At 42.7% G+C, this 23,884-nt stretch overlaps 1 protein-coding gene across 3 annotated transcripts in view; it reads right to left on the bottom strand.

Moving 5' to 3' along the window:
* The window catches only part of tbrg1 (transforming growth factor beta regulator 1), a 52,876-nt gene that overhangs the window by 5,062 nt on the left and 23,930 nt on the right, over positions 1 to 23,884 (bottom strand). For all 3 annotated transcript variants that reach the window (XM_072282386.1, XM_072282388.1, XM_072282389.1), the window contains exons 5-8: positions 16,711 to 16,747; positions 12,541 to 12,603; positions 8,501 to 8,740; positions 1,086 to 1,156 (exon numbers count right to left, since the gene is read on the bottom strand). In XM_072282386.1, coding sequence (XP_072138487.1) covers positions 1,086 to 1,156; positions 8,501 to 8,740; positions 12,541 to 12,603; positions 16,711 to 16,747 — 411 coding nt within the window. The remainder of the gene's footprint in view (positions 1 to 1,085; positions 1,157 to 8,500; positions 8,741 to 12,540; positions 12,604 to 16,710; positions 16,748 to 23,884) is intronic.

Here is a 23,884-nt window from a genome sequence, read left to right as displayed (position 1 = left end):
CTTCAGTGTGTTTGGGATTAAGTTTGGAACTCTTGGTATTTAGGCAGTATTGTCTTCAATAGGACAACATAGCCCACCATGAATCAGAATCAGATTTATTATCACCGGCATGTGACATGCAATTTGTTAACTTGATCTTCTCAAGTACAATTAGGGATAAGCAACAAATACAGACTATAACAACAGGAATTCTGCAGATGCTGGAAATTCAAGCAACACACATCAAAGTTGCTGGTGAACGCAGCAGGCCAGGCAGCATCTGTAGGAAGAGGTGCAGTCGACGTTTCAGGCCGAGACCCTTCGTCAGGACTATGCAGTGACCTTGGATCCAGAATAAAATGTGAATTCAAGTCTCTAGTTTGCCCAAGGCATTGCTAGGATTATAACACTGGAATTATTCAAGAACATCTTCAAGGCCATACACTTAAACAAATTTAATACAAATTATTTAATACAAATTTGGGTTGTGTGCTTATATAGAGTCTGTTTACACTGTCCAATTATGTACAGCAGATACATACATTTAGTCAGCAATATTTTAGCTTGTGTTTACTACTTCTTGCTTGGTAGCTGAATGCTGATGGGTTTACAATATCTGAGCTTGATCACTTGCAAAGTTACAAGCTCACAGCTTTCAGGGGAACAGTTTAATGCCAGTACAGGGCATCACATGGGCATAGCTCCAACAGGCCAGATTTAATCCTAACCTCTAGTGTTATCTGTGTGGAGTTTCCATACTCTAAGCATAGGTTTCCCTGGGTACGGTGGTTCCCTTCCACATTCCAAAGACGTTCAGCTAGGTAGGTTATTTGGCCAGAATGTAAGTGGGATGTAGGAGAAATACTGGGGGAGCAAATGGGCATGTGACAGAGAATAGACTACAAGAAAATAAAGTATGGGGAAGTAACTGATAGTATTGCTGCAGCAGTCAGCATAGACTTGAGGGTATGAACAGTCTCCTTCTTTGTTACAAGGACACAAACTGCAGCAAAATAGAAAACAAGCTGAATAGCCTATGTACAAGTCACAGCACTAACCAGCTGAGATACAACTCTGAGGTACTGGCATCTAACAATATTCCCTACCTTCTTTCCTCTTTAGTTCGGAAAAACTTCAGTTCCATGTAAGCGATTTCATCACACAGAGCAGCATTCTCCTGAAACAGAGTTATCACACCCATAATCAGACACTGCTACTTCATTCCTTATTAACTCCAGCAATGCATTAAGCCCAAAGGTCCTGGGATATGACAGGTAACGCCACACAGCTCCTGTCTTCACAAATGAACTCCGTATACGCACCTTACAAATGGAGACTTACAACTGGTGAATGGCTGTATTTAAACATGATAGAAGCACCAGAACATGATCAAATATACTTTACTCTTTTCCATTCACAAAATTAAGTCTCATCCCTCACGGTCCAGTTAAAAGATAACAAATCACAGAATTGTCTGCCGTGGCCAGCAGCTGTTCTGCCAGTGCAGACATCGCCAGCTCCTTACTCAGCTATTCCAATCTCCCACTTTCCTGCTGTTTGCCCATGGTCTACAAATTATTCCCTCACCACAGCCATTCCAGTTCCCTTTGGAGGGCACTGACTGATCTTGTTACCAGGCAATGGATCTAGATGACAACTGCTCTCCAATCAATAGTTTTCCTCACCACCTTCCTTGCTTCTTTTGTTAAACTGTCTTTTACATCTACTGAAGAGATCGACCTGAGGGTAACTCAAAGATTATGAAGTAGGAAGATTGGTGCCTATGTAATTGGTGCTGGCATGTATTTTTAATCAGAGGATCTTGTTGACAGAAGTTCATTTATCTTGACAAAATGCTTCTCATGCGTTCACTCATCCGAAAACTCAGTCACAAATTAAGGTTCCTACCTTCAGAATTCTAACTGGCATCTTCTATTTCCCAGATGCCTTCACCACCATGTAACGTGACACCAATGACAACAACGACAGCTCCTTGAGAAGTCATGCATCACAGAACTACTGCGTTCCTTCCATCAGATAGTTATACATCACCTTTCACAGCACCCCAGGAATCCAAGTGAGTGGGAGTATCAGGGTGGAAATAGGAGCACTAGCTCAAAGTGCACGACCATCCAAGCTCATCCACTTGGTACAGCTGTACTGGGAAAACTGCTAAAAGACCTCTGGGGCAGAACCCAAATTTGCAAACTGTGGAGAGTGATGGAGCCTGCCTCAGGTATGAAAGAAACCATGTCAGAGGTGTTTGTCAGGACGAGCAAGTTAATGAAGACACTGGTCATCATCACAACACAGTGAATGCAGCAATCACATTAGAATGGAATCTTGAATATGATGGGATATACCCTAGCTATGGTCACAAGCACTCAAATGACTAGCAGCAAAAGGAAGAATACCTCTTTGCCAGCAAGGAAGAAGGAATCTGAAAGCAATGATGGTAACAAGAGGCCATAGAATTGAAAAACTCCGATCAGAGAACTTTTTCTCTTCCATTTACCATCACCTTCACTATCCCTAGTTACACTGCCTGGTGCATGCCCTGATAGCCATGTTACTGAGATACAAATAAGAAAGAGCAAACCACATAGTGACTCCCACAGCCTCCAAAACTGAGGGTATTTGCAAAGCCTTCATCTACCTCTGCAAAAGTCATAGTGGTGGCCACACTTACAAGCATTTGGTAATGTTGGTGACAAGATGCTGATGGTGAAGGATTGCTTATGTGATTGGAAGCTTGTCACCAGTGGCGTATCACAAGCATCTGTACTGAGACCCTTAATGTTTGCCATTTACATTAATGGTTTAGATATGAATGCAGGTAGTATGATTAGTAAGTTGGAGATGGCACAAAAAAGTTGGTGCTGCTGTTGATAGTGAGGAGAATTGTCTGGCCTACAGGATGCTCTTGATCAAGACAACGACAGATGCAATTAAATCCTGGTTTGTGAGGTTGTGCACTTTTGGATATCTATAGATAGGGGAACTCAGCAGGCCAGGCAGCATCTAGGAAAAGAATACAGTCAACATTTCGGGCCAAAAACCTTCGGCAGGACGCATTTATGTATTTATATTTACTGTGCTTTTTTATTTTTGTGTTTTTTATCTTATTGTTCTTCTTCTGTGCTGCATCAGATTCAGAGTAACAATTATTTCATTCTCCTTTACACTTGTGTACAGGAAATTACATTAAACAATGTTGAAGCTTGAAGAACAAGCCAAGGAACTACAGGCCAGTCAGCTTGTCATCAGAAGTGGGGAAATTGCTACAGGAAATTATGAGGGACAGGATCTACCAGAATTTAGATAGACAAGAATCTGATCAGAAAGAGCCAACATGGCTTTGTTTGTGGGAAGACCATTAGACCACAAGGCATAAGAGCAGAATTAGGCTACTCAGTCCATCAAATGTGCTCCATCATTCCATTGTGGCTAATTTATCAACCCCATCTCCTGACTTCTCCTCATAACCTCTAATACCCTGACTAATCAAGAATCAAACTCTGCTTTAAGTATAAATAACTTGGCCTCCGTGACCATCCAGGGCAATGAATTCCACAGATTCATCACTCATCTCTGTTCTGAATGGATGTACCTCCTTCCGAGGCTGTGCCTCTAGTCCTAGACTCACCCAGTATAGAAAACATCCTCTCCACAACCACTCTATTTAGGGCTTTCAATATTCCATAGGACTCAATGAGATCCCCCCCACCTTATTTTTGTAAACTCCAGTGACTGCAGGCCCAGACTCACCTCATACATTAACCTTTTCATTCTCAAAACCATTCCTGTGAACCTCCTCTGGACCTTCTCCAATGCCAGCACATCTTGTCTTAAATAAGGGGCTCAAAACTGCTCTCAATACTCCAAGTGCGGTCTGATGTACATCTTTGTTCTTATTTTCCAGTCCTTGCAAAATGAATGCTAATATTGCATTTGCCTTCCTTACCACTGACTCTCAACCTGCAAGTTAACCTTCAGAGAATCCTGCACAAGGACTCCCAAGTCCCTATGCACCACTGATATCTGAATTTTCTCCCCGTTTAGAAAATGATCTACACCTATATTCCTTCCACCAAAGGATTAATGGATACAAAGGAATTAAAGTACATTTATTATCAAAATATGTATGCAGTGTACAACCGAGATTCATCTTCCCCACAGACAGCCATGAAGCAAAGAAAACCACGAAACCAGTTCAAAGAAACATCAACCTCCCCCACACGAGAATAAAACAAGTCACACAAATGGCAACAAGAACATCAACCCCCCCCCACACAAAAGGTAACAAGAAAGAACAAGCAAAAACACAAAATATAAAACACAAAATTGAAAAGTCCATATTCAATTCAGCTCAGTGTTCAACATTTGCAGGCCACCCCAATTCAATGTCACCCAAAATAGCACAATATCAACAGAAAAGGGACCAACCAGGAACTACAGTCCAATCCACAAACGGCTGGTACCACTCTCCGACAGCAACAAAGGAGAGAGACCATCACACGTAGACACCGTTCTCTGGCAGCAGCGAATGAGAGACAAGGTGCATGACCATACACTTCTCTACACAACATTCCATCTGCCACTTCTTTGCCTATTCTCCCAATCCGTCCAAGTCCTTCTGCGAACTCCTGATTCCTGAACATTACCTGACTCTTCGCCTATCTTTTGTATTATCTGTAAACTTGGCCACAAAGCCATCAATTCCGTCGTCCAAATTGGTGACATATAATGTGAAAAGAAGTGGTGGCAACACCGACCCGTGTAACGTCACTAATGTGGAGTGATGTGCAATTTCCCAATCCTCTAGGATCATTCCAGATTCTAGTGATTCTTAAACATTCATTACTAATGCTCCACAATCTCTTCAGCTACCTCCTTCAGAAATCTGGAGTGTAATCCATCTGGTTCAGGTGACTTACTACCTTCAGACCTTTCAGCTTTCCAAGCACCTTCTCCTTGGTTATAGCAATGACACTCAATTCTGTCTCCCGACACTCGTGAATTTCTGGAATACTACTCGTGTTTTCCAGAGTGAAGACTGGCGCAAAATATTTATTAAGTTTGTCTGCCACTTCTTTGTCCTCTCCAGTGTCATTTTGCGGTGGACCAATATCCACTCTAGCCTCCCTTTTACTCTTTATATACTGTATCTGAAAAAACTTTTGGCTCTTTTATATTATTGGCTAGATTACCTACATATTCCATCTTTTCTCTTTGTATGGCTATTTAGTTGCCTCATCCTCCCTTCAGAATACTACTTCATCTTTTGGATGCATTTATCCTATGTGTTCTGAATTGCTAAGAGAAACTCCAGCTTTTGCTGTTCTGCCGTCATCCCTGCTAGTGTCCCTTTCCAATCAACTTTGGCCAGCTCCTCTTTCATGCCTCTGTAGTTCCTTTTACTCTACTGTAATAGAATTTCTATTACATTATATTACAGTAATTCCTTTTACTCTTCTGTAATACTCTACTGCATCATCTTCTTCTCAAACTGCAGGGTGAATTCTATCATATTATAATCATTGCCCAAGGGTCATTTTACCATTAGCTCCCTAATCAAATCTGGTTCATTACACAACATCTAATCCAGAATTGTCTTTTCCCTAGAGGGCTCAACCACAAGCTGCTCTAAAAAGCCATCTCATAAGCATTCTACAAATTTCCTCTCCTGGGAATTCACACCAACTTGATTTTCCCACTCTACCTGCATAATGTAATCCCCCATGACTAGATAAGGGTACTGCAGTGGAAGTTAACTGTTTGGACTTCAGCAAAGCCATCAACAATGCCCTGCTAGCAAGCTCCAAGAAGAGCTAGTTGTGCCGAAGGGTCCCAGCCTGAAATGTCAACTGTACTTTTTTTCCATAGATGCTGCCTGGCCTGTTGAGATCCTCCAGCATTTGTGTGTGTTGCTTGGATTTCCAGCATCTGCAGATTTTCTCTTCTTTGATGTTAAAAGCAAGATATGAATGTGAAGACAAAAGGAATAAAGATGGCGCCTCTTAAAAATCCATCATTTTTATAAATAAGAAATGCCTTAGATATAGATTAACTAGTTAATAGGCTGCATAAGTAAAACAATTACATCACATGAGTTATGTACTAATACTTAACTAATGAAAAATGAGAAAGGTGCTATACCACTTTCTGCCAGTGAGAGGGGGTAAACCACCACATATGTGAAAAATACATGAGTTTGTTTAAAAATAACAGGAATATAACCTATTCCACATTAACCTCTTTTGTCTCTGAAGAGTCTGCAGTTTACCAGGTAACTGTAAACAAACTTTTCTGCTTCTGCTAAGGAATGCACAGTGACACCAGGCAGGTATGCAGAAACATTTCCCCAGAACAGTCAATGCACCTAAAACCCATTTCAGTGTTCTTTCCAGTCCAAATGAAGGTTTTCGACCCAAAACTTCAACTGTTCACATTCCTCCATAGATGCTGCCAGACCTGCTGAATTCCTCCATGTCCTTTGTGCATTGATTTCAGTATTCCAGTGACTTGGGTCTGTAACATTTTGGCTGTAGTATTCCTATGCTTCATTTAGCGACCCTCCAATCTAGGTCTTCACCACGTAGCCTGCCACCCTTAGTAGCCAGCCTCCAAGACTGCTGCAGTTCATACCAACCTCAAACTGCTCGAGTGTTGTAAGTGAGAGAGACATCCCCCAGCGTTTATTGGGACCCAGCCAAAGCAACAGGTCTAATTGCTACTTATTCCTACCGGTAATATCCTGGAGAAGTTGATGCACCATACAGCCACCATCACCTACCTAATAGATGGGTGTACAGATAACACCAAGTGGTTAAGGCATCGGTCTAGTGATCTGAAGGTCACTGGTTCGAGCCTCAGCAGAGGCAGCGTGTTGTGTCCTTGAGCAAGGCACTTAACCACACGTTGCTCTGCGACGACACCGGTGCCAAGCTATATCGGCCCTACTGCCCTTCCCTTGGACAACATCGGTGGCGTGGAGAGGGGAGACTTGCAGCATGGGCAACTGCTGATCTTCCACACAACCTTGCCCAGGCCTGCACCCTGGAAACTTTCCAAGGCGCAAATCCATGGTCTCACGAGACTAACAGATGCCTATAACAGATAACAGAGGAACCCTAAAGATGTAGTAATACACACAAAATACTAGAGGAACTCAGCCGGCCAGGCAGCATCTATGGAAAAGAGTAAACAGTCAACATTTCGAGCTGAGACCCTTCATTAGGACTGGACATAACCCTAAAGATGTCTTGATGCAGTCCCTGATTGATCCTGGAACTTCAAAGAGGATTCTCATCTTCAAAGTTTAATGGAAGAAGCAAACCAACTCCTCAGAAAGCAACAGTTCACAGTCAAAAAAAAAACCCAGCAACTGCAAAATGCAATATTTATATTAAAATCATACATGTCCCAAATATCAACTTATCTTGGCAATGTTTTGTTGGTGGTATCAGAAGATGCTTGAACCAAGTCAATCAATAATCAATTAACATTCTTCTGACTTGCCAACTGAATTAGCATTGTCCACTTTGAATCCCATCTCATCTCTGGAGCTAACATACAGAGGTGGCACAAAAAGCTATTGGAGCTTCGAAAGAGAGCGCCCCACTTTTGCTCTTATCTTAAGAGTTCTGCATTTCTCACATGTTTCTTCAAATTACTTAAAATTAACAGTAGTGACATAAAAATGCATACTGATTACATTATTTAGTTCCTCCTCCTACACATGAACCAAATGCACCATTAGTGCCCTACAGCATACTCCATTTGAAGCAGTAGCAGCAATGTGGCTCCTAGATGGAATGAGGAGAATAAAAGAATCACAGGCATGCAGAAAGATTAAACATACTTGAAATAAAACAGAGAAAAGAAAACTCAAAACCTAACAGTACCTACTGGAAGCCTGAGGGAGAAAGCAAACATGGAGAAGTAATATCTATATAATGAGCCTGAAGCAAATGTATACTTAGGCACTTTTTAAAATCTAGGTTTTTGTTTACATTATAATCTGCTAGGATGTCTTCTTCTGCAATTTCCTCTCTTCCCCCTGTTTTATCAATTCTTTGGAACCTCATCAGAATGGCAATCTATCGTCATCATTATGTTCCGTTGTATGACGTGGGTGATCATGATCAAATGACCATGATTGTTCTTGACAAATTTTTTCAACAGAAGTGGTTTGCCATTGCCTTCTTCTGGGTAGTATCTTTATGAGATGGGTGACAACAGCCATTATCAGAGGTTGTCTGCCTGACATCAGTGGTCACATAACCAGGACTTGTGATATGTACCAGCTACTCATACGACCATCCACCACCTGCTCTCATGGTTTCACGGGACCCTGATCAGGGAAGGCTAAGCAGGTATTACACTTTGCCCAAGGGTGACTTGCTGGCTAGTCAAGGGAAGAAGTGTCTTACTCCTCCTTTGGTGGAGACATCCTGCCACCCATGACAAACAAAAATGGCACAATCTGTGCAGCAAAACAGTCATTACAAATACTCACAAAGATCAAAGCTTTTACAGTCTTCCGCAGTCTGAGATACTTAGTCCTGTACTTCTCATTCAGGGCTTTCTTCAGAACTTTTTTCACTTTAGGTTTGGAGTCCTGGAACATGGAGGGGGAAGGGAAGCTGGGGAGGTGGTCCATTAACTGGGGATTAGGATACTCAGTTGGGTGAGTCACAGGCACAAGGAAAGGCTGTGCTGTGTAGCTCGGGAGAAGCTGCTGATGTTCTTTTTCCATCTGCAAGGCAAAGTAAAACCTGATTATACATAGCCTGGTACCGAGAGCAGCAAAACTCCCTATGATTGTGTACTTGTACCTTGAGTTGTTTTACTTTATTTCTGGTGTGATACAAACTGAACTGAAAGGGTGTCTTGGTTTGTATGTTAATATTTTTGACAGGGCTATTCAGTGAAAACTAAAATAGACTACCTTCAATAGCACTGTGCATCTAATATTCTCTTCTTAGAACACAAAACATTGAAATCTACAGCACATTACAGGCCCTTTGGCCCACAATGTTGTGCCGACCATGTAAAATACTCTAGAAAATGCCTAGAATTACCCTACCGCATAGCTCTCAATTTTTCTAAGCTCCACATACCTATCTAAGGGTCTCTTTAAAAAAACCCTACTGTATCCGCCTCCACCACCATTGCTGGCAGTGCATTCCACACACCCACCACTGTCTGTGTGAAAAACTTAGCCTGACATCCACTCTCTACCTACTTCCAAGCACCTTAAAACTATACCGCCTGTTAGCCATTTCAGCCCTGGGATAAAGCCTCTGGCTATCCACACGATCAATGCCTCTTATCATCTTATACACCTCTATCAGGTCACCTTTCATCCTCTGTCGCTCCAAGAGAAAAGGCCAAGTTCACTCGACCTGTTCTCATAAGGCAGTGGTCCCCAACCACTGGGCAGTGGACCGGTATCGGGCCGCAAAGCATGTGCTACCGGGCAGCGAGGAAACGATACGAGTCAGCTGCACTTTTCCTCATTCCCTGTCACGCCCACTGTTGAATTTGAACACACGCGAGGTCATTACCCACGCGAGAAAATCAGTCGGTCATTAACCTACAACTAAACGATGAGTAAAAAACAAATGTCGCTTGAGAGTTTCTTTGGAAGAGATGGTAGGGGACATAAAAGGCCTGACGATGATGATAACGCAGAGACAGCTGAGGCCGAGACTGCAAAAAAAAAAGAAAGCTTCCTTCAATAGAAAATGTAACAAGTTGTACATAAAATATGGCTTTATTGCGACCGGTGACTCACACGCTCCAAGCCCCCGTGTGTGATATGTGGAGACAAGCTGTCTAATAAGGCAACGAAGCCCTCAAAACTGCTTTGGCCGCTGAGTCCAAGCACCCTGCACTTAAAGACAAACCCGTTGAGTGTTTTGAGCAGAAAAAACGTGAGCAAGCAGGACAGAAACAAGTGCTGAGAGCCACCACCTCCACAAATGCTGCTGTTCTGAAAGCGTTGTACTTAGTGGCTAGCCGTATTGCTAAGGCTAAGAAGCCTTTCACTGTTGGTGAAGAACTGATTCTGCTTGCTGCCAAGGACATGTGCCGTGAACGGCTGGGAGAAGCTGCAGCTAACAAGATGGCACAGGTTTCTCTTTCAGCTACCACAGTTTCAAGGAGAATCGATGACATAGCAGAGGACATCGAAGCACAGCTGTTGGAACGGCTTAATGAGTCTGGTTTCACTACCCAAGTCAGAGGTTGCTCCTGATTGCCAGTCTACACACTGTGTCACACACAGGTAAATGCTGGCTAGCCGAAAAATGTCACCTGATCTTAACAGCGTATTGAGTGACGTTGTTGAAGTTATCAATCACATCAAAGCAAAAGCCCTTAACTCACGTCTGTTTGAGCAGCCTTGCGAGGAAATGGATGCAGAACACAAACGCCTTCTCTCACACACTGAAGTCAGGTGGCTATCAAGGGGGAGAGCCCTGGCCAGGGTTTTTTTGAGTTAAGAGAGCAACTACAGAGATTTCTTTCAGGAAAAAAGTCACCACTGGCAGCACACTTCAGTGACGAGGAGTGGATACCAAAACTCGCTTATCTGAGTGACATCTTCAACCTGCTCAATGAACTCAGTTTGTCACTTCAGGGGAGAATGACAACTGTCTTTTAGTTGGCAGATAAAGTGTCTGCTTTTACAGCCAAACTGGAACTGTGGGGACGGCGATTTGACAGGAGCATATTTGACATGTTCCTAACATTAGCTGGGAATTTGGGAGAGACTGAGGCTCACAGCTGGTGCGCGATCACCCTATCTTCACTGTTAACAGAATTCAAGCATTACTTCCCAACTGCAAATGACCCAAGGTGTGCAAAGGAATGGGTCCGTGACCCATTTGTGAATGTCCCCGGTGAATCATCCACATCAGCGCGGGAAGAAGATCAACTCCTCGAGTGTGCAAATGACCGTGGGCTGAAAAGTATGTTTGACATAACATCTCTGCCGGCATTCTGGATCAAAGTCAAGGCTGAATATCCCGAGACAGCCATGAAAGCACTGAAAACATTGTTTCCATTTCCAACATCATATCTCTGCAAAGCAGAGCTTTCTGCAATGAATGCAACGAAAACTAAATTGCGGAATAGACTGGACATAAGGAACCCCCTTATGACTTATAATTGACTTATCACTCAAGCGAGGAAAATATGTGCTGTGTGTTCAATATTAAATTTGTTAGATAAACCCTTTTAGAAACAAAATTGAGTGTATTAGCCACTGATAAGTGACTTATAGTTGACTTATCACCTATATTCCGTTGTGATTAACACCCCACCCACCCCCCGCCCCGGTCGGCCAGTCCGCAAGAATATTGTCAATATTAAACCGGTCCGCGGTGCAAAAAAGTTTGGGGACCCCTGTCACAAGGCATGCTCCCCAATCCAGGCAACATCCTTCTTATTTCCCAGAACCTGATGATTTAGCTTTATACCTTTCCTCTACTAATCCCCTAGGTATGTCAATGGATTAGCCATCCTGAGTCTTTGTATGTCAACAGGCTACTCAACAATCGAGAGTATCACTGAAACGTTGCGGCAAAGCTCAGCTGAATGCTCAGCTATCGACTAAATTGGTCAGAGAGAATGTGCAAATTCCAAGCAGACAGAACCAGAGATCGTGATTTGACTTGAGTCACTGAAGCCATGAGGCAGCAGCTCTACCAGCTGTTTCACTGTTCTGCTGTTCACAGCTTTAGACTTTGGCATTTTGTTTTGAAGTGCACAAAAATACTGATTAAATACGTTTTTTTAAAAAAGGTTCATTTCATTGAATATTCCTGAAATGTAGTACTTTGATAGTTTTGGTAAACTCAGCTTCAGCAGAGCCATTAAGATAGTTTAGGCGCCTGCGCGTGGTTACAGCGTGGTCCTCTCATATAACTGAATTATCGTTGTGGATACAAAAGGGCTTTCCCTGATCCTTGGGGCCACTTCTGGAGAGTGGAACTATACATTTTCCTCCAGCAACTAGCCACTGATTACACACTGAGGAAGAATTATGAGGTAATGTCGAGGTCTTTTCACATAAGATCAGGACTGATCAGATCTGCATTAACAAAATACTGGAGGCAGCCTTCTAACATGGGTTAGAAATGAAAATAAGGGATAGGATGTACAGTGGGATCAAAAGAGTGTTCTCTGATTTGCAGAATGCAACATGATGTCCCCTAGAGATTTTTATTGAGAGGATGGGGATAAAAATGAGGGGGAATGGGTGAGGGTGGAAGGTAGAGGGCTCAGCTTACCAAGAGGGAATAGAGTGTTTCCTAAATCATACTTACAAACAGATCGTACAAGCAATTAGAAAATGGTGGCAAAGTAAAACCTGGAGAAGCCATAAAACTAGCAATGTCTCTCTCCAGTGATGCCAAGTGACTTGCTGAGTATTTCTGGTGTCTATTTGAGAAACAGATTTCCAATAAGAAAATCCCTCATTAAGGGGAGGAGAAAACGAATGACAACCAGCACCATGGTAATGAAAATAACACTGGGTAACACACTTACTTGTAAGGTAAATATCCCATTTTTATTCTCCAGCCTCTTGAATCGTCTACTTCCTTTCTGAGTCTATAATAAAACAGCAAAGAGAGAGCTGATCACACTCAATACAGTCTCACTTACAGCATGCACAGCAGAGGATGATGAGGGCAAACAAGACATTGGCCACTGACAGTCATGCAAACCACATATGCAATATTAAGTTATGAATACATGTACACCATGAGGTCATCCACACCCCCTACCCCCGCCCAAATCCTAAAACAAACATCTTCAAATTACAGCGCCTGCTTCTGGTCTTACCTCAGCCAACAGCACTCTGATCATCCCTCATAATTCATATCAATATCATTTCAGTTGCAACATGGCCCTTTAGTTGGTATCAAAATATGATTCAATTGGGAAGTATTCAGAGCATCACATTTAATGTAATACAAATAATGTGATATGATGAATACTTTTTTCTCAATTTAATCACAGTTTACAGACTTGAACAAGCTTCAGTGGCCTTCCAACTTGGAAAAGTTCATATTTTTAGAAGCCAGTGGAAAGAATTTTTTCCAGAAGCTTAGGAGATCATTTATAGCAATGATTAATATACATTTGATTTTCATTCAGACAGCAAATGAACATCTTTCTGACTGAACTGGCCTGGTGTTTGATGTGGAAGAGAACCCAAAATCTCAGGTCACTAGCTGGAGCAGAAACCTGCCTTGTTTTTACAGAATTCATATCTCAAAGTCAAGTCCTTATTGACTCTGGGCACAACCTAGCCTAAACAGGACACTTTCAGTCTATTTTGTGCCACCTAGCAAATATGACTAAACACTTCTAATGTGTCGTTAACAGCCCAGTACACAGCTAGAGAGAGTTGGTAACTAAGTGGAATTAATAAACTCTCCTGATACACAGTATACACGCCTTGAACTGAATGCAGAAATCAAGCAAGGAAACTGGAAGAAAGCAAAATTCATTAAAATAAGACACGATCTGGCAAAAGTTAACAGGCAGCATCTACTTGCAGTTAAGTTTACAACTGCACTGTGGGCAGCATTCAAAGGAGAAGTAACGAGAGTTCGGGGTCGACATGTTCTTACAAGGACGAAAGCCAAGCATAACAAATACAGGAAACTCTGGAGTTCAAGGAATATCAAGCATTGAGTAAAGAGATAAAAAGGAAGCTTGTGGTATGAATAGGAGACCAATCAAGAGTATAAGAAGTGTAGGGAGACACTTAAAAAGGAATTATGAGGGCATATACAAGGGTGTTTTGAATACTTACCGAGGGCAAAATAGCAACCTGAGAAAGAATAGTACCATTATGAACCATGTGGGCAATCTGCAGATGTAGCCACAAAGAGAGAAAAGATTCTAAATGGATACTCTTCATTAGTATTCATAAGAAAGGAGCTTTGAAGTTGGAGAAGTCAGCAAAGAAGGTAAAATTTCCATTAAAATGGTACTTGATGCCTTAGCAGGCTTTAAGATAGATAAGGCACCAGGGCTACATGAGATTTATTCCAGGCTGCAATGGGAGACGAGAAAAGATTGCTAGGACTCTGACTGAGATTTTTAAACTTTTGCTGGCTACGTCCAGATGCATTTTGGTAAAAGGAACAATAGTGCAGACTATTATTTAAATGAGGAAAAGGTTCAAACATCAGAGGTGCAGAGGGATTTGAGAGTCCTCATGCAAGACTCTAAGAAGGTTAAGTTACAGGTTGAGTCTGTGGTAAAGGTGGCAAATGCAACATTGGCATTTATTTCAAGGGGAATAGAATATAAAAGCAAGGAGATAATGCTGGCACTTTATAAGGCACTAATCAGGCCACACTTGGAGTATTGTCAAGCCTTGAGCCTCATATCTCAGAAAGGATGTTTTGTCATTGGAGAGAGTTCAGAGCAGGTTCAGGAGGATGACTCCAGGAATGAAGGGGTTATATAAGGAGTGTTTGGGCCTGTACTCACTGGAATTTGGAAGAATGCGAGGGTATCTCCTTGAAACATACCGAATGTTGAAAGAACTAGATAAGGTGGATATGAAAAGGACATTTCCTATGGTGGCGGTATCCAGAACTAAAGAGCACAGCCTCAAAATAGATGGGCAGCATTTTAGAACAGAGCGTAAGGAAGAACTTTTTTTAGCCAGAGAGTAGTGAATCTGTGGAATGCTATGCCACAGACTGCAGTGGAGGCCAAGTCCATGAGTATTTTTAAGGTGGAAGTTGATGGTTTCCTGATCAGTCAGGACATCAAAGGATATGGCGAGAAGGCAAGTATGTGGGGTTGAGTGGGATCTGGGATCAACCATGATGGAATGGCGGAGCAGGCTCAAATGGCTGAATGGCCTAATTCTGCTCCTCTATCTTACGGTTTTATACACCCGTGAGCCTAACATCAGTAGTAGGGAAGGTAGTGGATAAAGTACTGAGGGATATAATTAAAGAGTTCTTGAAACTAGACATAGTCGACCTGACTTTGTCAAGGTCAAATCTTGTCTGATTAATCTGATTTAATTTTTTTGAAGGGGTAACATAATGTATTAATGAGATCAATGCAAAAGATGCAATTTACATCAACTCCAGTAAGGCCTTTGACAAGCTGCCATGAGAGACTGGTTTAAAAGGTTAGGGCCCATGGAATCAAGGGCAAGAAGACAGTGAGTGTTGTTCATGGGCTATTTTTCTGATTGGATTCTAGTGCACTGCTCCTCCAACCTGAGAGTGGCCTCAGCCTGACAGAACGGGAGGTCATGGACCGACATGTCAGAATTGGAATGGGAAGTAATACTAAAATGGGCAGCCACCAGGAAATCCCACCTGTTATGGTAGACAGAGCAAAGGTGTCTCACCCACTGATTTAAAGGAAGCTACACCAGGAGCACTGGATACAGTAGATGACTCCGACAGACTTGCAGGTGAAGTATTGTCTCACTTGGAAAGACTGTTTGGGGCCCTGAATGGTGGGTGGGAGGCAGGTGTACCACTTATCCTGCTTGCAAGGTGAAATGCAGGAGAGGGATCAGCAGGGTGTGAACAGTGGACAGCAAAGTACCGCAGGGTGCTTTGAACCTTCTGTTTATAAGATGGCACAAACACTGGTGGGGTTCTTGATGGCATGGAGATTAATTTTAAGATAAAAGGTTAAATGGATGCATCGGTGAAATGGGTTGAGAAGTAGCAGATGGAGTTTAACCCACATAAATGTAAGGTGGTACATTTCTGAAGTACTAATGAACCATGAATGGTAGAATCCTAGAGTAGGAAAGAACAGAAGGACCAAGTTCAAAGATCCTTGAAGGTGGCAACACAGGTAGTTAAAATGGTTAAGGCCTTCATTTGTTGAGGAATTGAATACAATAGCAAGGAGGTTATGCTTAACTTTATAAAACATTAGTCAGATCACAGCTGTAAGTACAGTGTACCTTTTTGTCACTATGCGATAGGAAAGATAATGATTGCCCTGGAAAGGGTGCAGAGATTCATCCAAGTGTTGTTATGGAGAGAGCGCTTAATCTATGAGGAGAGACCCTTTACCCTGGAGTGGAGGAGGTTAAGAACGGACATGATTGAGGAAAATAAAATTATGACTTATGAATAGGGTAAACTATATTGAATTATGCCTACATCGGAGAGAGCTAAACCTTGAGGGCATAGATTCAAGGGTAAGGATAAGGATAAAGGATTTAGAGGTGATCTAAGGAGGACCTTTTTTCATCCACAGAGTGGCGAGTAGTTAGAATACACTGTCTGGGAGAATGATGGAGGCAGAGCTGTGGGCAGCATTTAAGAAGGGTCTAGAAAAGCAGTTAAACTGGCAAGGCAAGAGAAGGTTTGAGATAATTCAGATGTGTCCTCACTAGTTGCTTGGATGTGGTGGCTGAATGTCCTGTTTACATGGTGTAGGACTCCATAACTTAAATTAATGGGTTAAACTTAGATGTAAAATAGTTCAAAAGAACTGGGTTAGTTCAGATCTTCACAAGCTTGGTGCATCAGTCCTGTCCCTTCTCAGGATAAGTATCATCACTTCATGGTAGGGTGTCTAGAACTATGACACAAGTCAGACTTCATCTTACAGCATCATTATGGAGCATTGCAAACAGCACCTTTCACCAGAAGAATGAAACCATTGTTGGTGCAAAATCAGATGGAAACAAATAGCAAAAATGCCTACCTCTCGATAGAGGACAGCTTCCAGGCTGGATTTAGAGCTACAAGGATGAAAAACAAGACATTCAGTGAATAGTGCAAGATACTTCAACACTGGCATTGCTACGGATTCATTACATTATGGCAGGAGAATGGGAATGAAAGGATTTTTTTTTACTGTGGACTGTCATAGAGTCACTGAGCCAAATGGCAACCCTTTCTTTCTCTCTCAGAGCAGTTCTACGATCCTAAGACCACAAGAAGCTGAAACATAAGGCCATTCAGCCCTTCAAGCCTGTCCTGAAAATCTTCAAATCCACTTTCCTACTTTTCAACACAACCCTTAATGCCCTTACCAACCAGAAACCTGTCTCAACTTTAACTATACCCAGAGTGTGCCCAGAGATGTCGGTGGCAAAACATTCTGAAGAATCTCAAAACTCTGAATTCCTTCCTCAGTCTGAAGCGGATGTCCTCTTTTTCAGGAATCTCCCACCTCCCTTTGGAGAATACATTCTCTTAGCATTTACCCTGTCTAGCCCCCAATACCTGGATTTTTTTTTCCAAATAAAATTGCCCCATAGTCTTCTGAATACTATTTAGTAGAGACCCATTGTTTAATTCTGCCTCATTGGCAGTCCCTACATACCAAAGGTCATCCAGTGATCCTCCACATAATGAAATAGCATCTTTTAGTAATTGGGATGCTAAGCTATTCACAGTATTCTAGACATGGTCCCACAAGAGCTTCAGGTAGACGCAATAAGACTTCCCTATTTTATATTCCGACTGCCTTGAGATAATGGCAAGTATTCCATTAGCCTTCCTTGTGCGCCTTCTGTTCTTGTGTACTAAAACTCTGTTTCATGCATAGGAGTCCAATCTCGGTTTCTGAAGTTCTTCCTTCATTTAAGTACAGGTTTCCCTCGCCATCCAAAGCTACAGCGTTCCTATGAAACGGTTCGTAAGCCGGAATGTCGTAAAGCGAAGAAGCAATTACCATTTATTTATATGGGAAAAATTTGTGAACATTCGCAGACCCAAAAATAACCTACCAAATCATGCCAAATAACACATAAAACCTAAAATAACAGTAACATATAGTAAAAGCAGGAATGATATGATGAATACACAGCCTATATAAAGTAGAAATACTTTTCCACAATCATTGCCTGCACTGTTCTGCGTAGCAAAAATCTCACACAAGCACTCTCGGCAAAAACACGGCACAAGCGCTGTTGGCAAAAACATGGCACGAGTGCTCTCCAGTAACCTTTAAGCTAGGAAGCTGCCAAATCATACCAAATAACACGTGAAAATACACAGCCGATATAAAGTAGAAATAATGTATGTACAGTGTAGTTGCACTTACTGGAATTGGGACAGCGCCGAGCACACTGATGATGGTGTGTTAGGCTGAGTTGTCGGAGGTTGGGGAGGTGCAGTGGCCCCCACCCTCTGAGCAGCGACCCGATACCGATCCGTGAAGCATGCAGGGGTGCAGCGGTAGCCGGGAGGCACACAGCACATCTTTAAGAAAAAAGCTGAAATAAACATGCTAATTGCATCGCCTCTGATCTGGGCCGACATTTACGTGCCGGGCGGCACCTAATTAATTAGCATGTTTATTTCAGCTTTTTTCTTAAAGACATGCTGGGTGCCTCCCGGCTACCACTGCATTCTCCGCGGATCGGTATCTGTCCGCAGCCCAGGGGTTGGGGTGGTGAGATACTGGGTGTCATCTCGTCATCTGTTTCCATTAGGGCAGGCAGGTCATCTTCTCCTATGACTGCCCACCTCGATGTCGAAGGTCAAGGTTCGTCGTCTGCTGTGGCTGATGTGGAAGGCTTGCTTGACTGCTGAGCCTCGCGCGTTTTTCTATCATACAGTTCTTTGTAAGCACTCAAACCATCTTGCAAATATGCCCTGAACCGACGTACCCTTTCAAAATTAAAGTTGTACATTATCACTGCAGCAAAAATCTCACGCAGTTGCTTCACATTCAGTTCCTGGACAACTTCACTTTCCCTACTGCATTCGGTTTCGATTGTTATCATTCCCTCTTCTAATTGCATCAGCTCTTCATCTATCAGTTCTTGGTCATGGGATGCCAAAACCTCTTCAACATCACCTTTGTCAACTTCCACAAGCCAAACTCACTTTGTCCTTACTTCGTTCACCACGATTGAAACGCTTAATTATGTCTAGTTTTACGTTAAGTGTAACACCCTTACGAGTCTTTTAGGCTTTTCCGATACCTTAGAGCTCCTCTTGCAAACGGCTGCTCACAGGCATGTGTTAAAGCAATGCCAGCTAGAATGCAGTTCTGAATCCGGGGCAGAGCAGCTGCTCGGGGCACGCACTGCTTTTTTTTCGCGTGCTGCTTTTTCCGAACACTGCCTTTTTTCGTAACAGTGAAAACACCTTCTGTTAGCGAAAACAGGGAACTAATGTAGGTCTTTCGTAACAGTGAGGTTTCGTAAAGCGAACGTTTGAAAAGCGGGGGACACCTGTATTACTACTTATTGTTCCTTACAAGATGAACAACTTCGCAGTTTACCATATTTTACAGCATTTGGTAATGTTTTCCCCAATCTACCATCCGATCATTCTGTATCCGATCTGTCTGTATCTCTTTCCGACTGGAGTTTCCACTTACTTCTGTACTGTCAACAAATTTGACTGCCATAAATTTTCCTCCTTTCTCCAAGTCATTAATATACATTGTAAACTGCTCTAAACAACCCCTTAGAACCCTTCCTCCATACTGGGATATGTTCTTGGCGAATGCCATGAATTACCTCTTTAAATGCTTGCTATTGTTTGCCCAGGTTTTTCCTACTAATCAACACACTTTGTCCATTTTAGCCAAAACCATAATCATATTCCAGTGTATAATCCTTTATTTACATTAAACACTGCTTCTAATCCCAGTTTCTTGTACTCAGATTATAAAACCTTATAATGCCTTGATTTTTACTTCCTATGGTATTTTATTCTGAGGTAATTCACTAAATGTACCTCATTACCCATTGATTACACAATCCGAGATAGCTTGTTGATTGCCTGACTCCATAACCTGATATCACTTTATAAATTAATTATTGTCGGCTACCTTTCTAACTAGATTAACAAAAAAAGAATGAAGATTAAAGTTCTCTTAAATTGTCACATTACTTGTTGATATATTCTCTTTTCTACACTGCAGCTACAATTTGGGGTTCCAAACGATACTCCAATAGTCTTAGCTCAGAGTAAAAAATACTGCACATCCTTTTTTCCTCTTCCTCCAATCCCCCACCCCCAAGAAGCTTAAAATATTCCAAGCGTAAATCATTTCTCAAACCATACATATTTCCAGATGTTGAATCATCAGGATTTCTGAACAGATTAGAGGATTATCAGTGTTACTGTACCTCTGCAAATTCATTCATTGTGTAAGTCATGTATCTTCCCATTGACTGGGTACTTCGTGTCCTCATTGCTCCTCTAAACATGCATCACGTCACACATCAGGATTGATTTCTATCTGCCATTGTTCTGCCAATCTTTCCAACTGATCAATATCACTATGCAGTTGAAGACCATCCTCCTCATTACAAGTAGCACTATTTTTTGTGTTATCTGTAAAATCATCAAATCTTACCTGCTTCATTCACATCCAAATCACTAATATACACTCAATGGATACTTATTAGATACCTTCTGTACCTAATAAATTGGCAACCAAGTGTATATTTGCGATCTTCTGCTGCTGTAGCCCATCCGCTTTAAGATTCTATGTGTTGTGCATTCAGAGATGCTCTTCTGCATACCTCTGTTATTAACATGGCTATTTGAGTTACTATCACCTTCCTGTCAGCTTGAACCAGTCTAGCCATTCTCATCAACTTCTCTCATTAACAAGGAGTTTTTGCCCACAGAATTGCTACTCACTGTATTTTTTGTTTGCTTTCACACCATACTTTGTGAACGCTAGTCTGTGGTATGTGAAGATCACAGGAAATCAGTAGTTTCTGAGACACTCAAACCACCCAGTGTGGCACCAATAATTATTCCACAGTCAAAGATACTTAGATCACATTTCTTCCCCATTGTGATGTTTGGTCCAAACAACTGAACCTCTTGAGCATGTATGCATGTTTTAATGCATTGAATTGCTGCTACATGATTGGCTGATTAAATATTTGTATTAATAAGAAGATGGCTACTTAGTGTATATAACCAATATTAAGGGTCCCAGCATCAATCCCCGTGACTCCACAGGTTTCCAATCATACAAAAGCCCTAAACCATCAATATCTACCAAACCAATATTGGATTCCAATTTGCCATCTGACTTTAGATCCCATGGACTCTTAATCTTTGGATCAGTCTGCCACTGGAATTTGTTAAACTCTCTGTAGACCACTAACTCCAGTCTTCAGTAAATTCTATGCTTTCCCTGGTCACCTTCTTCTTCATAATACATTTATGAAAAGCTTTGGGATTCCCCTTAATTTGTTTGCCAGAGTTATTTCTTGTCTACTTTTTCCACTTCTAACTCATTAAGTATCCTCATACGCTTTCTATACTCCACAATCTCCATATTTTTCATATCTTGATCACATGCTTCACTTTTTCCTTTATCCAATCCTCTATTCCTTGATATGCAGAGTTCCTTAGACCTACTGACCTTGCATTTCAGCCTCATGCAAACATTATGTTTTAGAATGCTCATTATTTCACTTTTAAAATACTCCTACTTGTCGGGTGTAAACTCCCAGCAAGTAATGGTTCAGTCCATTTTTGACAGGTCTTTACTTACTGCATTACTTCCTCAGTTCAGGACATCAAATTCAGGATCATTCTGACTCCTTTCCAAAGCTACCTAAAAATGTAGAGCAGTACCCGATATCCCCAAAAAACTCTCACTGATATCCAAGGTTCAGCACTGCCTCTTCTCTACTGAGATGTTATCTATACATCTGCTCCTCTATCTCCTGTTGGCTGTGAGAAAGACTGTAGTATATCCCACCAAAGTAATCACCACCTTTTTGTTCTCAAGCTCTAGCCATAAGGTCTCACTTCAAGAGTCTCTAGGATATCCTCTCTCAAGAGGGTATTCAGGGAAAGAGTAGAAGCCAAGAGGGACCCAAGGGACAAACTGAGTATAGAGATTTAAAATCTTTAATTCCTTACAGCCAGACAATGTGAGTGATGTCTTAAATAAATAAATTCTTCTGTCCTAAGGACATTGCAGATGCAGTGATGGACTACTTGGTCAATATGGTAGTACCACCACTGCATTAACACCCTTCTTCTATCACACCTGAAGTTACAGGTCCTGCACCATATCTCCCTGATAGCATGATACCATATTCTCATGCATGAACAGTCAGAGTTCATTTGCCTTAAGTCTTGCATTAAATCTAGATACAATCCAGCCGAGCATTTTCCGCACACATATACTTTATCACATCCTTGCTTGCTTTGCATACTGGACTCAATTTCCCTTCTACATTTGACTGCTCCTCTCCCCCTACTGTTTCTCATTTCCCTGCTAAATTAGATTAAACTCACACCAATGCATTAGCAAATTTCACTGCAGGGCATTGTCCTCATTGTGGTTGAGGTGCAACTTGTCCAGCTGATTCATGTAACTTCTCCAGAACCGAGGTTGGAAACAGGAAAGCTATCAGGACCAGCACAGAGGCCGCTGAGAGAACCCCCAGATGGCTACGGATCAGAAGGGGTGATCCGTGGGCCAGTGCTGCTGGGACACAAGCTGGGGTCTGATCAACCTTGGCTGGGTCGCCTGGGCGGGGGTGTATGATGTTGAAAGGCCCGAAACACCCGACGACCCCAGGTTATATCACTGATGGTGTGTCCCAGCGCATCCGCAGGGTGTATCTCAGAATCACACAAGCTGGCTGAGCCAGTGACTCCCAGGAACAGGCTGGGTGACCACCAAAAACAGATTGGTGATGACTGGAGAGATAGCTGACAGCTCGGAAAGACGGCAAGTGGGGCAGGGAGGGGTAGCAGCCCAACCTGCATCTTCTGTGAAGAACCACCCAAGAAAGTTGCAGATAAACCCAATGAAAGACACCCCCAGAGGAGCCCGAGAGTGGGTGGGGGGGGGGGGGGAGAATGAACACCTCAACAGGACAGACCTAATAACAACGACCAAGGCAAATGGATTATCAACGATGAGAGAGATATTGCATTTGTGGCAAGGTTTGTAAGAACAAGCGTGGCCTAAAGATCCATCAGGCCAGAATGAAGTGCATGGAGCAGGAGGACGCTGCACAGCACACAGGATTTACGCCTGGTGAGACGCAGGAGGAGCCCGGCCTGGAGTCACCCCACAGAGCCCAGAACCCCCAAGTGCCAGAAGCTTCTGTCCCAAGCAACACAGTTCAACAGCGCCGGATCAAGTGGCCCCCAGACAGCAACAAGAAAGAGTGGCTCCAGTTCGATGGGGATGTAGCAAGGATTATAGAGTTAACAGCCAAGTGAGATGTTGACAGACAGCTTCAGACAACGAGCATCATCATTTTCAGCTTTGCCACAGAGAGGTTTGGAATAGAGGGCAAGATCACCAGATCCCAGTACACGTTGAACCGCAGGGCAGCCCAGATCCACCAACTGCGCCAAGAGCTCCGGTCCCTGGCACGGCAGTTCAAGGTAGCAACGGAGGAGGAGAAACCTCCCCCGGTTGAGCTCCGGAACATCTGCAGGTAGAAGGTAATGACCCTGCACAGAGCAGAATGGCACAGGAGGTGAGGGAGAGAAAGAGCCAGGAAGCGAACTGCCTTCATAGCCAATCCGTTTGGCTTTATAAATCAGCTCCTAGGGCAGAAACGCAGCAGCTGCCTTGTGTGCTGTAAAGAAGAGGTAGACCATTTCCTTCATAACATCCTGAGTGACCATGCAAGGGAGCAAGAGCTGGGCCTCCGCAGAGCCCTTACAAGCCAACCACTACCCATAGTGGAGTTCGATGTGAGGGAGCCCACCTGGAAGGAAGTCCAGGAGGTTGTGTCTTCAGCCAGAGCCAGTTCTGTGCTGGGACCCAGCGGAGTACCCTACAAGGTGTACAAGCACTGCCCGGAGCTTCTCAAGATTCCCTGGAAGATCCTGCCAGTGATCTGGCGGAGGGGGACAGTGGCAGACCAGTAGAGGTATGCAGAGGGGGTCTGGATCCCCAAGGAGGAAAA

The sequence above is a fragment of the Mobula birostris genome, chromosome 18 (assembly GCF_030028105.1).
Source record: "Mobula birostris isolate sMobBir1 chromosome 18, sMobBir1.hap1, whole genome shotgun sequence".
NCBI classification, from domain to species: domain Eukaryota; kingdom Metazoa; phylum Chordata; class Chondrichthyes; order Myliobatiformes; family Myliobatidae; genus Mobula; species Mobula birostris.
Note: the sequence above shows the minus strand (reverse complement) of the source record. Positions and strands in the feature narration are given on the sequence as shown.